The sequence below is a fragment of the Rosa chinensis genome, chromosome 3, assembly GCF_002994745.2.
Source record: "Rosa chinensis cultivar Old Blush chromosome 3, RchiOBHm-V2, whole genome shotgun sequence".
Lineage (NCBI taxonomy): Eukaryota > Viridiplantae > Streptophyta > Magnoliopsida > Rosales > Rosaceae > Rosa > Rosa chinensis.
The window spans coordinates 6,657,412-6,671,986 of record NC_037090.1 but is presented as its reverse complement, the minus strand read 5'-3'; the positions used below and the strand labels follow the sequence as shown (position 1 = coordinate 6,671,986).

The 14,575-nt window shown below is 40.3% G+C and overlaps 1 protein-coding gene across 1 annotated transcript; it reads right to left on the bottom strand.

The window, feature by feature from the left end:
- Positions 1–10,941: 10,941 nt before the first annotated feature.
- LOC112192421 (chloroplast stem-loop binding protein of 41 kDa b, chloroplastic) lies at positions 10,942–14,393 on the bottom strand. The gene is made up of 10 exons (XM_024332158.2): positions 14,212–14,393; positions 13,963–14,097; positions 13,364–13,450; positions 13,162–13,252; positions 12,988–13,042; positions 12,248–12,308; positions 11,865–12,086; positions 11,607–11,723; positions 11,435–11,524; positions 10,942–11,270 (listed from the first exon to the last, which is right to left on the bottom strand). The coding sequence occupies exons 1-10, from the start codon at positions 14,314–14,316 to the stop codon at positions 11,091–11,093; spliced, it is 1,143 nt and encodes a 380-aa protein (XP_024187926.1). The 5' UTR covers positions 14,317–14,393; the 3' UTR covers positions 10,942–11,090.
- Between the last annotated feature and the right edge of the window lie 182 nt (positions 14,394–14,575).

The window sequence follows — 14,575 nt, the reverse complement described above, 5'->3', positions numbered from 1 at the left end:
CATAAATTAGTGTTACGTTTCTACTTCAAATGCATTACAGGTAAATAATAAATGTAAGGCCTTTATTGAGCGTCTTGTTAACACGTATGCAACGAGAATGATCGTGCCACGTATTACGTTATGTTAAACACGACAATCAAATGCAATAACTTTTGACCCTTGTAACAAAAGAACCCTCGAAATACACGTTCTCAATAAATTAGAGTTTTGTTTCTACTTCAAATTGATCCGTTAAAGCTCAAGATTACATATGGGGCCTTCATTAAGAGTCTTGTTAACACGTCTGCACCGACAGGATTATAGCGAGAATGGTCATATCACATATCACGTTATGTTAAATGTGACAGTCAAATACAATGACATTCGATCTATATAGCAAAAGAGCCCTCGAATTCCACGTTCTCAATAAATTAGAGTCATAGTTCCACTTCAAATTTATTTAAGATAAATATCAAATAAGAAACCTTCATTAAGCCTCGTTAACACGTATGCACCGATAAGATTACAACGACCACTGTTGTGCTACGTATCATTTACGTTAAACACAGCAATAAAATGCAGTGACCTTCGAGCTCTGTAACAGAGAAGTCGTCGGAATATACGTTCTCACTAAATCAGAGTAATGTTTCTATGTCTTTCGTATGTATACTCGTCTGAGCACGCTGGCACGCTTCAGTTTACTTTTGCATATGCTTATTGCAGTGGGCCCACTGACTCCATTACGTGTCCTGCTCCTGCACGGGGAGGGAACAAGTGGCAGCATCCAGTGTTCACCACTGCTTTCTGCCACCCGGCATAGATGGAGTTTCCTAGAAGTAATGCTAGATCGCTCTGTGTGTAAACCTTAATTTTCCGGTTTTGTTAGTTGGTCCAAAATGACGCGTTTAACTTTAATTCGGTGGGGACGTCATGGTATTAAATTTATGATAGCGGGTCTTATAGGATAAGCTAACCGACCAAATCTTAGTTAGTATTATGACTATTATCCAATATCCAATACTACATTTTTGGACCAAAGTAGTAAATATTTTAAGATAATCTTACAAATGGGTGACCTACCTTAGAGCAAGCCCACTGGTTTGCTCTTGACTGGGCATAGTCAAGAAAAACCTGACTATATGACCTTGAGATGGATTTTGCTCCTTCCACCGATGGTTTTTTGCCCGGGCAAAACCAACCCTTTCTTGACTACAGCCAAGAAATAAGTCACATCCATGACTATTTTCCTGACCGGTCAAGCCCAGATGCCAGCGGTTTCCAAGCCTGATCGTGGCTGACGTGAGGAGGAGCTCAGCAATGATCGTGGGCGACGTCATCACCAGACCCTCCACTGCGCCGCAAGGATTCACGTGGCTGGACGATTTGCTCTGCTGGGTTGCTTCGATCTCGGCCTAGGGAAGCTTCTGGGCGGTTTGACGCCACAGAGCGGCAGGACGAGGTGAGGCGACCTCGGGGGGGGGGGCCGGGTCCTTGGCCGGAGGACGGAGAAAAATCCTGGTCGGGTCGGACGAAAAACAACTGGTCTGGTGCAGCTGTGAGAGAGAGAACCGGAGGGGGGAAAACAGAAAAAATTAAAAATTTTCGTCCTTTGAAACAAAATAAATTTTTTTTTTTTTGCTATTTATAGAAAATTTTCAGATTTCAAAAATTCATAATAAATTCATACGAACTTCGAATATTGCGTTCCATGTATGCACGAGATCGTATCGACGATCTCTATAACTTTCATGAAGGAAGTTTTCCCAAATTATATATGTGTAAAAAGTCGATTTTCGAGACCCCCCTAAAATTATATAATAATGAACATTGTTGACCGGGCAAGAAAAACAACAGGTGTAAACTCATGTCCAGTGGCAGTGAATACTAACTTGACTGGTCGAATTCTTGACTTCTCGACTTTACCTTTTCTTGACTACGGGTGCACTTGCTCTTAGGGTTAAAAAAGTGACTAATGACTTTTGCACTTTGGGAATATTCCCTCATATATTCTTGGAGAATCTTCTATTCCTTAAATTCTGGACCAATCATCTATGATTCACTAGTCAAGATTGTTGGGATTTTTTTATTTTATTTTCCCTAATTTTGAGGTGTTAGGAGCCATTGATTTGTAGCTACTTTCTTTGTGTTTAAATCTTGGGATTTCTTTCCATTTTCTTAATTGTGACCTAAGTCCTAATCTTGAGGCTAAAGTAGTGTTTTTTGCTGTCGGCGAAATCAAATTCAAAAGGAATGTTCTATTCAAATCTCTCAATTTGTTATTTAGAACTTTCAAATAATTTTTTTCTATAAAACTTCCTATATTACCCTTACACTCACTCATACAAGATCCACCTCCACGTTCATCACTATCTTCATCTTCACACCATTGAAATCTTTCTTTTTTGGATGAAAGCACCTGGAAATGATGTCTTTCGAATTTCTAAACTCTTTTGGGATGAACCCACATCAAGCAAGTAAGCAACAAATAGAGGGAGGGAGGGAGAAAGGAAAAGACTTTTTTTTTTTGGTGTTTTTTTTTTTTTGTTGTTGCTGTTTTGATAGAAGGGTAAAAGAGAAATGAAATTTTAACAAAAATTATGTGAGGTTCAAATAGAAAATTAAGAGGCTATGAATAAAACCACTCAAATCAAAATAGAGGTATCTTTTTGTTCATAATTTATTCAAACTTGAGACCTCATCATCAACTATTGTGGAGTGATGAGGGTAACGGTTCTTGAACTTTTTGTTCACAGTTTATGTTAGTCAAGTTTGACATTGCTTCTTCCTTGGTTAGCAGTCATTTCATAGACCTTTAACTTTGCCTCAGAAATGGCAGTTAAATCTGGGGAATTGGTGATCTTGTTGGTTCAACTTGACAGATTGTATATATTTATGTCCCAATCCAATCCATTGTATCAAAGAAACCGTTAGTCATAGAGTTTACTTTTCAAAACAATGTATTGGACCTCTAGAGCCAATTTGCAGAGGGTACCTGGACTAAGCACTAAATATTCCAAGATAAGGTTTGGACATGTGGAACTAAATGCTTCAAGCTCTGAAGTAACATGGCTTGCTATTGACTAGCGAATTTGCATTGAGCCATTGATCAGTAAGCTAAGAGAACTTTAACATGGAACAAATTTATTTTTCTTGTATTATAGACTCGAGATGCAACAACATTACAAAAAGAAGGAACTTGATTTCCTCTTGATTGGATGGAAATTGATATACAAGGGAAATTACAAAAATCAAGGGAGGAAAGAGATCAGAGGACTAGCTTTGGAGAACAAGACTCTTGCCAAGAATGATGTCATCTGTTGAAAAATCTGCTGCTTTTTTCCTGAATGTCCCTCTGCCAAAGTCTAGGTTGTAGGAGTCTGCAAGACCTTCGACCAGGCCATATTCGGGTTTCCACCCAAGCACGCTCTTCGCTTTATCAATCGATGCAAAGAAATGATGCATCATGTCAACAACAGAATGTTAGCTTCATGAAGTTAGGAAAACTACATTTTCTTCAACTCATCCATATTCTTCAATTCTTATCCATATTTGGTTTGCAAGCTACACTGTGTGTATCCAGAAGGTAAACGTCTACACATCAATACTCACCCGGTCACGAAATGGAAATGCCTTCTTCTTCCCAAAGTCAAACTCCTTAGGGTTATAGTGAACAATCTCAGGCTCAGGAAATCCAGCAGCCTAGCAAAATCAAAGAGAAATCAGAAACTTAAAATTTCAGAAGATAGCGATTTCTCTTTCTGTCAAAGACCAACAATATCACCTTTGCACATGCTTTTGCTAATCCAACAAAGGTGACATATTTTTCTCCAGAGATGTTGAACACTTCCTTGTTGGCCTTTTCATTACCAAGAACCTTAATAAATGCGGTTGCTAAATCCTGCAAAACAAAGAAATCTTGGGGTTTAAATATATGGTTGTTGGTTGTCTTTACTTCGCAATATTCGGAGGAAAACCTAGGGTTGGAAAACAGAGTTTTGTTGCTTTGGCTTGTCTGGCGACGTTCCCGCGTCGATGGTGGCTTCTGGTTGCATCGGCGTGTGGTGGACGTTGCCTGACAGGTGGTGGACTTATTAGTTTCTTCTAGGGTGAGAGAGTTTCGGCGATTGCAACATCGAACGACGACGGTTTTCATTCTCAGGCCTTTGGCTGGGTCACGACAGGGGTGGAGGGTCCTGGTTATGGATCTGATGGGTGTGAGCGGCTGGGATGGTTTCACTCTGAGGTGGAAGGGTATAGAAAGGTGGAGAGTCAAAGGTTGGTGGTGGTTAGCAGATCCAGGCCTATGGTGGCGGCAGTGCAGATTGCTCGCTCTTTCATGGTTTTCGATATTCTTCTTTGTCAATGGTCCAGTTTTGATCCTAGATCTGGTCGGAGACTATGTAGAGAGTGGAGGTGGAAGGCCACACGACGGGCTTGGGTGGCTACAATGGGGTGAGATTGTGCTGCTAGGCTTAAGGCGGTAGTTTGCTGGTGGTTGGGGTCTGATGTTGAGAAAATTGGAAGTGTGTTGCGGTGACCGAATTCTCTTTTCTATTAGGTTTTTAGTTTGTGGTTTTTGGTTAGGTTTTTTAGGTTTTAGTTTTTGTTTAGGTATAATAAGTCCCTCCTCAATTGAGCGAGGGTTAGGTTGTTTTGGTTTCATGGGTGTGCCATTGTTATGGTGTCATCTCCAGGGACTAAGTGTTTTAAATTTGATGTTTTCTTCTTGTCAATGTAATGGGGAGATAGCCCTACACGTATAGTGGCGGTTTTGGTATATGGTGTTGGAAGGGGATTGTCTCTTCTTGAGGTTGACTGGAAGGAGGTATCAAGACTCCTGGGGTAAGTGGTTTGTTTGTAGCCTAGAAAAAATGGCAATTCATATGGTTGAAGTTGAGCCCCTTTCAGCTCATGATATCTTTAACCGTTGGTTCTATTTTAGGGGTATGAATAGATCATCTTCTCTAGTTGGAGTAGTTAGGATATTACAGAGTCATCCTTGTAATCTTTTGATTGTTTAATGAAATTTCATATCTTCTAAAAAAAAAATAAAAAAATCTTGGGATTTCTTTCCATTTTCTTAATTGTGAGACACTGCTTTGTACCTAAGTCCTAATCTTGAGGTGATGAAGCTAAGAGCATCTCCAACAGTGATAGCTATCTTGATAGCTAAAAGTAGCTAAAATTAGAATATAGCTAGTTGAATATTGAGTTATGCTCCAGCAAATACCTAAAACTCAAGTTAAATTTAACTTTTAGTTAAATTCTCTCTCCTCTCTAGCTAAATATAGCTAGGTCTTTTAGCTAAAGCTAAATTTAGCTAGTCTGTTGGAGATCAAACTTAGCCTCAAACTAGTTAAATTTCAAATTTTTTTTTGAAATAAGTATTCTGTTGGAGATGCTCTAAAATAGTATTTTTTGCTGTTGGCGAAATTAAAATCAAAAGGGAGGTTTTATTCAAAGCTCTCAATTTGTTTTTTTTTTTTTTTGAGGGGAAAAACGAACTGATTATATTGACCAATCAATGGGTACACTGGGAAGCAATAAAGCTTCTAATAGCTGGAGGGACATGCCCACTCCAAGATAAATTGAAAGAAGAAAGTAGAGCAAGTTTAGCTAAATTGTGGGCAGCAGTATTGGCCTCACGGTACACATGCCTCAAAGAAGAGCCAACTAGCACCTGTAGAAAGGAATTGATATCCTCAATAACACGACCCAATGGTGAGGTTTCTTCACCCCCAGACTCAACAGAAGAGACTAAGTGCTGACAATCAGTCTAAAAAATAATGGGAGAAAGATGATATTGGACTGCTAGGGAGCAAGCAGCCCTGCAAGCCATGGCTTCTATAGCTTCAGGAGAGGCAACATAATTAACCTTGATGCATGCACCGCCAATAATGTCACCCAATGCATCACGTATAACCACTCCTATCCCACCAGATTTAGATAACAAATCAAATGCACCATCACAATTGGCCTTAAGCCAGCCTGAAGAAGGCGGGGACCAAACCGGCCTAATCCTCCCAGAAGTCCTCCGAGTAGTAACCAAATGAGACTGAACCAACATAAAGGAGGATCTTATCAGAAACTGCAAGTGGGTCAAAGAAACAAATCTATTTGACCACACTCTCTGATTACGCTCCTTCCATACGAACCATCCAACAAACAGTAAAAGGGCCACATTCTTTTTAGAGAGAACCTCAAAACAAGATGCCAACCAAGTACCAATTGACGTACCTTCACTGCAAACAATCTGTAGGACGCCATGCAACTCAGGGAAGAAAGAAAGCAGATCCTTTACAAACTGACAATCCCTCGTAATGTGATTAATAGATTCATCCTGATCATTGCAAAACCAACAACCATCCTGGACCAAGACTCGTCTAGTGCGTAGAGTAGCAGCTGTGGGAAGGATAGAAGAGCAAACTTTCCACCAATGAACTTTAACTTTACCAGGAATTTGAGCAAACCAAATCTGCTTCCAAAAAGAAGAAAGATTACCCGGATGAGAAGTAGCTACCCCACTGTCATGAAGCTCACTAAAAGCCAAAGCATAAGCGCTTTTAGTAGAGAATCTTCCCCTCTTATCATAATGCCAAATAAGACGATCGGGTACATCACGCTGACTAAGAGATATGGAAAGAATCAAATCCACATCCTCAGTTGCAAAGTACTGATTAACAAGAGCCTGATTCCAAGTAAAACCTGGAAGTAACAAATCGGAAACCCTCTCTGGGCCATCCACACGATGGATAATAGGAAGAAAAGTAAAGGGTCTTGGAATCCATGGATCCTCTCAAATCCTTACTGACTGCCCATTCCCAACCTGCCAACGGACACCCCTCCTCAAAATATGTTTTGCTGCATGTATACCCCTCCAGCATGCAGAAGGTGATGAGGAAAGCTCACTAGACCAGAAGTCACCATTAGGGAAATACCTAGCTTGATACAATCGAGCCAAAAGAGAACCCGGATTACGAATTAACCTCCAACCCTGCTTTGACAAAAGAGCCAAATTATGTGAATGCAAATCCCGAAAACCCATTCCTCCAAGCTCTCTGGGTTGACATAATCGGTCCCAAGACAACCAATGAATTTTCCGATTCTCACCCTTACTGCCCCACCAGAACTTAGCACACTTCTGGTGCATTGAATCACAAAAAAGCTTAGGTAATAAAAAGCAACTCATAGTATATGAAGGAAGGGACTGAGCAACTACCCTTATAAGAAGATCCTTCCCTGCACTACTTAGAAGTTTGCCTTGCCAACCCTCAAGTTTCTTGTTCAAACTCTCCTGTATATAAGCAAAAGTCTCAGTTTTATTCCTCCCCAAATAAGTAGGTAGACCCAGATATTTGTCATGTTTGTCCACAATAACCACCCCAAGTGAACCTGCAATCAGTTGCTGCAAAGAAGGGCACACCTTCCTACTAAAGACTATGCTGCTTTTAGAGAAATTAACTTTCTGGCCCGAAGCTAACTCATAATCCAACAAGACATCTTGAATATGAGAACATTCCTCTAAAGTAGCCTTACCAAACAGAAGGCTATCATCTGCAAATAACAGGTGGTGGATAGTAGGAGCCCCTGAACAAATCTGAACCCCTTGAAGTTGTCCCTGAGTAACCTTATTCTCCAATAGAGCGGAAAACACTTCAGTACAAAGCAGGAATAGATATGGTGATAAAGGGTCACCTTGCCTCAAACCTCTGGTGGGTGCCAAGTAGCCACGAGGCTGCCCATTAATCAAAAAAGAATAACGGACAGTCTTGACACATTGCATAATGACCTGTATCCAGGACTCATCAAATCCCAACCGAAATAAGACTGCCTCCAAGAAAATCCACTCCATGCGGTCATAAGCCTTACTCATGTCAAGCTTAAGAGACAAAACTCCATCATTACTGGAACGGTTATTATGAATGAAATGAGAAACCTCATTAGCAATAAGAGTATTGTCAGATATTAAACGCCCAGGAATAAAAGCACTCTGAAAAGGAGAAATAATCTGGGATAGGATACCCTTCAATCTATTGGCGATCACCTTAGAGCAAATCTTATAGATGACATTACACAGAGCGATGGGACACAAATCTGACATGCAAGCAGGGTTTTTAATCTTTGGAATAAGACAAACGTGTGTGTAATTAATCGAAGCAAGTAACTGACCAGAGTGGAGAAAGCTCTGAACTGCACACACAACATCAGATCCAATAGTATCCCAATATTGCTGAAAAAATAAAGGAGGCATCCCATCCGGACCGGGAGCCTTGGTGGGATACATCTGAAAGAGAGTAGCCTTAATTTCAGTTGCCGTGTAAGGAGCACAAAGCTTGGAGTTCATTCCCGGTGTGACCTTTGGCTGAACCAGTGCCACTACAGATTGCATATGAGACAAATCAACCTCACTTGCACTGAACATCGAACCAAAATAATCCATAACCACAGCCTCAATACCCCCCTCCGTGGACTGCCAGACTCCCTGGTTATCAAAAAGCCCAAGCAAACGATTTTTTGCTCGTCGATTGGACGCCTTCCGGTGGAAAAACTTAGTATTGCGGTCACCTTCAGCTAGCCAAGTTATCTTCGCCCTTTGCTTCCAGTAATCGTGCTCCTGCGCAAGCAGACCATCCAATTTTGAGGATAAAGACAGACTCTCCTGTTGGTTAGATTCGGAAGCAGGTAAATCAAGAAGAGCCTGGAGTCTGCCCCGCAAGACCTCAATCTCCCTTCGTCTACATCCAAAAGTATTCCTCTGCCAATCATTAAGGGCGAAATGCGTATGCATAATCTTCCTAGAAACTTGGGACATAGGTTGGTTCCGTGGCTCACACACCCAACCAGATTTCACTACCTCTGCACAAGCTTCATGCCTTACCCAGAAGCTCTCAAAACGGAAGCGTTTACGCCGACGTTGAACAGTGGCTAGGGGAGACGGGTACACCCCCAAGAGGATGGGAACATGATCACCATGAATAGGTTTTAGATTAGAAACCCGAGCAGCTGGGAATATATCCGTCCAGGACGCCGTCCCCACTGCCCTATCTAGCCGGCATCTAATGCCAGCCCTACTCCAGGTAAAAGCCGAGCCTGAGAAACCCAGATCAAATAAGTCGCAGAAGGCAAGAGCATCACGAAACTGTTGCATCTGTCCTTCACGACGTACACTGCCCCCAGCTTTCTCTGCCACATGCAGAACTTCATTAAAATCACCCACCACAATCCATGGAAGCGCAGACTGCGTAGAGAGCTCACGAAGGAGAGTCCAGGTCCGGTGACGCTCACAGGTTGTCGGGTGTCCATAGAAACCCGATAGTCTCCAAGCAATCCCAGAACCATCTCTTTCCCAGACTTCAACATCAATGTGATGATGCGACTTTGACCGAAACCTAACATCAATTCCATCACTCCAAAACAATGCCAGACCACCGGACTGGCCCCGGCTAAAAACAGCTTCACAGTTGAGATAACCTAGCTCCAGTCTCAGCTTTCTCATGTACTCCGGGTCAGAGACCTTTGTCTCGCTCAAAAAGATAAAAGATGGACGATGTTGGGTAATCAATTGCTTCATAGCTTGCACCGCGGAGTCGTTGCCGATTCCACGACAATTCCAGGCTAGAACATTCATCTGGACCGATACCAGAAGGAGATACACGCACAAAATGGCGCCTAGGATCGCTAGAACAAGCGATCAGTGTGCTCTCAGAGAGAGAATAGCGCGGCTTGCACCTGAAAAAGCTGCAGCGCCGCCGTCGCAAAAAGCAACCGCCAAACTAAGCTAGAGTTTTCCTTGAGAGCTTTTTATAACCTGTAAAGCCCTGTTTGTTTGGTTCTCAATTTGTTATTTGGAAGTTGAAACTTTTAACTAAATTTTTTCTATAAAACTTCCTATATTACCCTTACACTTTACACTTCCACCTCCCACTCATACAAGATCCACCTCCACGTTCATCACCATCTTCATATTCACACCATTCAAATCTTTCTTTTTTGAGTGAAAGCACCATTGAAATCTTTGATTATAGGTGTAGAACAACTTCCTTCTTTGTCTTTTACGTACACAAAGAGAACAAAATGACACTAATGATGAAGAACTCATTTAACCAACCTATTATAATCCCTGCAATAGCTATCATGACATATGGCTAGTATTTACTCCCAATTTCAATCCCATTGTAGGTCATCACTGACAACGTACATAGGTGCAAATCCCTTGAAAAGCGTTGCCAAATAATTAAGCCCAGGAAACATTTGGACGAAAAACTTATCTTGATGCATCTTGAAGCTTTGCAAATTGAAGATAGGATCAAGAATTGACCTGGAAATGATGTCTTTCAAATTTCTAAATTCTTTTGGGATGAACCCAGATCAAGCAAGTAAGCAACAAATAGAGGGAGGGAGGGAGAAAGGAAAAGACAATTTTTTTGGTGTTTTTTTATTTTTATTTTTTTCTGTTTTGATAGAAGGATAACTTTTTTTTACAAAAATTATGTGAGGTTCAAATAACAAATTAAGAGGTATGAATAAAACCAACCAAATCAAAATAGAGGTATCTTTTTGTTCACAATTTATTCGGACTCATCAACTTTTGTGGAGCGATGAGGGGAACTGGTTGTCGGACTTTTTGTTCACAGTTTATGGACCTTTAACTTTGCCTCAGAAATGGCAGTTAAATCTGGGGAATTGGTGATCTTGTTGGTTCAACTTGACAGATTGTATATATTTATGTCCCAATCCAATCCATTGTATCAAAGAAACGGTTAGTCATAGAGCTTACTTTTCAAAACAATGTATTGGACTTCTAGAGCCAATTTGCAGGTGGTACATGGACTAAGCACTAAATATTCCAAGATAAGGTTTGGACTGTGGAACTAAATGCTTCAAGCTCGGAAGTAACATGGCTTGCTATTGACTAGCGAATATGCCTTGAGCCATTGATGGTAAGCTAAGAGAACTTTAACATGGACCCTTGCAGTTATGCAAATTTATTTTCTTGTATTATAGACTTGAGATGCAACAACATTACAAAAAGGAATTTGATTTCCTCTCGATTGGATGGAAATTGATATCCAAGGGAAATTACAAATCAAGGGAGGAAAGAGATCAGAGGACTAGCTTTGGAGAACAAGACTCTTGCCAAGAATGATGTCATCTGTTGAAAAATCTGCTGCTTTCCTGAATGTCCCTCTGCCAAAGTCAAGGTTGTAGGAGTCTGCAAGACCTTCGACCAGGCCATATTCGGGTTTCCACCCAAGCACGCTCTTCGCTTTGTCAATCGATGCAAAGAAATGCTGCATCATGTCAACAACAAAATGTTAGCTTCATGAAGTTACGAAAACTACATTTACCTCATCTCATGAAATTCTTATCCATATTCTTCAATTCTTATCCATATTTGGTTTGGAAACTATACTGTGTGTATCCAGAAAGTAAACGTCTACACATCAATACTGACCTGGTCACGAAATGGAAATGCCTTCTTCTTCCCAAAGTCAAACTCCTTAGGGTTATAGTGAACAATCTCAGGCTCCGGAAATCCAGCAGCCTAACAAAATCAAAGAGAAATCAGAAACTTAAAATTTCAGAAGATAGCGATTTCTCTTTCTGTCAAAGACCAACAATATTACCTTTGCACATGCCTTTGCTAATCCATCAAAGGTGACATATTTTTCTCCAGAGATGTTGAACACTTCCTTACTGGCCTTTTCATTACCAAGAACCTTAATAAATGCGGTTGCTAAATCCTGCAAAACAAATGACCAAATGAAGATCCAATAATGCTACTCCTCAGCCCTCAAATACACATTAAAATGAAATAGGTAGAACTGAATGTGGAAAGTATGGAAAAACATAAAGAAGATAGGAATATTTTGACATCAGTTTACCTTAACATGACCGAGTTGTGTTATCTGTATTCCCGAGTTTGGAACTGGAATTGGGCGGCCAGCTTTCAACCGGTGGAAGAACCACTCTTCAACAGGATTGTAGTTCAACGGTCCATAGATGTAGACTGGCCTTATAGAAGTCCAATTTACACCCCGTGATTCGAGCAAGCTTTCTGTCTCAAGCTTTCCCTTGTGCCTGCTCTTTGGATCAACTGCATCGGTCTATCACCGGAAATAGGAAAACATGAATAATATAGAGCAGATCCACAATAGTTGAGCCGGAAGAGTATCAATAAAATAATTGAGCTGGAAGTTCGCATTCCCATAATAAGAACTGACCTCCCTATAACTGATATGTAAGCTATTTATAACATCAGGCATACCTCAAAGTGAGGCAGTTGATCAGATTTGAGATAAACACCAGCTGAAGAGCAGTATATGTACCTGAGAATCAATAGAATTCTTAAATCATCCAAAAATTTGCTAATATAAATTAGAGGAAATAACAGTTTGGAGTCAAAACATGAGTTCCGCCATTTTAGTATTTGAGCAAGTCTAAGAGCTATCTATCTCATCAAAGCAGCAGCAATTCATAATTCCGAAAATCACTTTTTCAGTTCATGGTTGATTTCTTAGTTCCATTGTGTCACAATTACATTTCTCTATCTATGGAGTTACCATTGATCTTCTCTAAAATCCCAACTGTGTCAGCTGCTTACACTATCTTATAACATGTTTGACAATAACCAAGCTTATTCATAATTCCTTACATGTTTCTGAGAACATAAAAATGACAAAGTCAAAAAAATGGTGTCTGATTTTACAACAGAAAGATAGTAGAATTTCAATCTACTGACCAGTTATCTTATGACATCAACAAAATTCAATTCTTATTGTTAAATAAGAAGTCAATGATTAAAAAAAGAAAAGAAAAGAAAAAGCATGCTTGTCAGTTTAGATTTAACTTGTACTTCAGCTAGTCCTGATCTAAAAGTATAAAACCATATCTTGAACCAAAGATCATCCATAAACAAAAGAGAGAAGTTTAAAATTTCTTCATTAACCGATCATCAATAAAAAAACTGAATTGATATAGTCATCAGTCGGGTTTCTCGGAGCTTACTGTTCCAACTTCGGAAGTCCATCCAATATGGGCACAATCTCCTCTGCCTCTCGTCCTGAAAATTTCCGAAGACGTTCAGATTATGAAGCAGAAGAATAAGGAGCAGTAAGGCAAAACAGTGATAACTGTAGTGGAACAATTCAAATAGACACCAAATGTAAGAATGCTACATACCATTTATGTCATAAACAACATCAAAGCCTTCAGCTGAAAGACTGGACTTCACAAAATCAAAGTCCTTTCTGTCTCCTTTCAGATGCAAAATCTAAAACGACAACGTGAATAATACATGATTATTAAACAACAAAAAATTGTGAAACTATATGAAATGATTATGAGTTAATCAGCATGCAAAGCCTCAAGCAAACTATCATACCTTGGAAGCAAACTCCGTGTAGTCGCTATCCGATTCACCTGGCAACTGCTGAGTGATGGGTGCTTTTCCTCTGGTGAACAAAGTCACCTGCCAAAGTAAACTTTATGTTACCAATGTTTCAAAAATAATAAAAGCTGATGACAGCTCAACTCCCCTCACGCCAGCTTAGTCAAACTAATGTACCATTATTACAGAAACGGTTTTACACCCAAACTCTGATCTGTTAAACCGTTACAGCTATTGCAACTGAAACATTACAATCTCATACAAAGCTCACATTCTAGCAACCTCCTTATGTAGGAATAAGTTTCATAAAAGCTTGAAACTCGATAAGCAAAGTTCAAGTTAGAGCAACCTCACACCTAAAGTATAAGTTGTTGCAACTGAACCACCCCCATCCTAAAGCTCACATTGCATCAGTTTCATTATAAGACAATGAAATACAGAATTCTCAAAAGTCTCTCTAAGCTGTCTACCACTCCCAAACACACTATTCCAATTTTTTTTGGTTTAAGTTGGAAGACATAATGGGAAAATGGAATAAAGGAAAAGTTGGAATTAGGTTTGACACTTGGAAATGAAGAGAATAAGGATGATACCTGATGACCCTCCTTGACAAGGAGCCTTGACAAGAAGATACCAATGAATCTAGTCCCACCCATTATGAGAATCTTCTTGGCACTCGAAGCCGAAACTTGCAATGCACCTTTTGGCTGTGAAACCCTTCTCTTATACTGCAAAAATCAACACATGGGTACTAAGCATTTCATCTAAAGCATTGAACTTGAATCAAATTGAGGTAATAAAAAGAGAGAGGAGAGAGAAGAGAGAAGAGAGAAGATAAGAACCTGGACATGAGAGTGGAGTAGCCTGGTGCCATTGAAGTCGGAGAGAGAAGAAGGAGGGAGGAGAGAGAAAGAAGGGTGTCTCTGGGCAGACACCAATTTCGCCATGATGAACCACTCTTCTTCTTGTTTCTGGGTTTAGCTTGATTGGTAGTGTTGGGTCTGAAACTGATGAAGAAAGTATTCATCTTTTTGATCTTGATGTTTGGCTCTTTCTCTCCGTCGAACGTTCAGTCCGGATAAGGCGACTATGACCCACTCACTCCTTAGCCTCTCATCTTCTTCAGCCACTCCTTCAAAACGGTGCGTTTCACTCGGGCGTCGTCATCATCATCATCCAAAGCTCTCGGCTTTTGGCGCCCTAAAG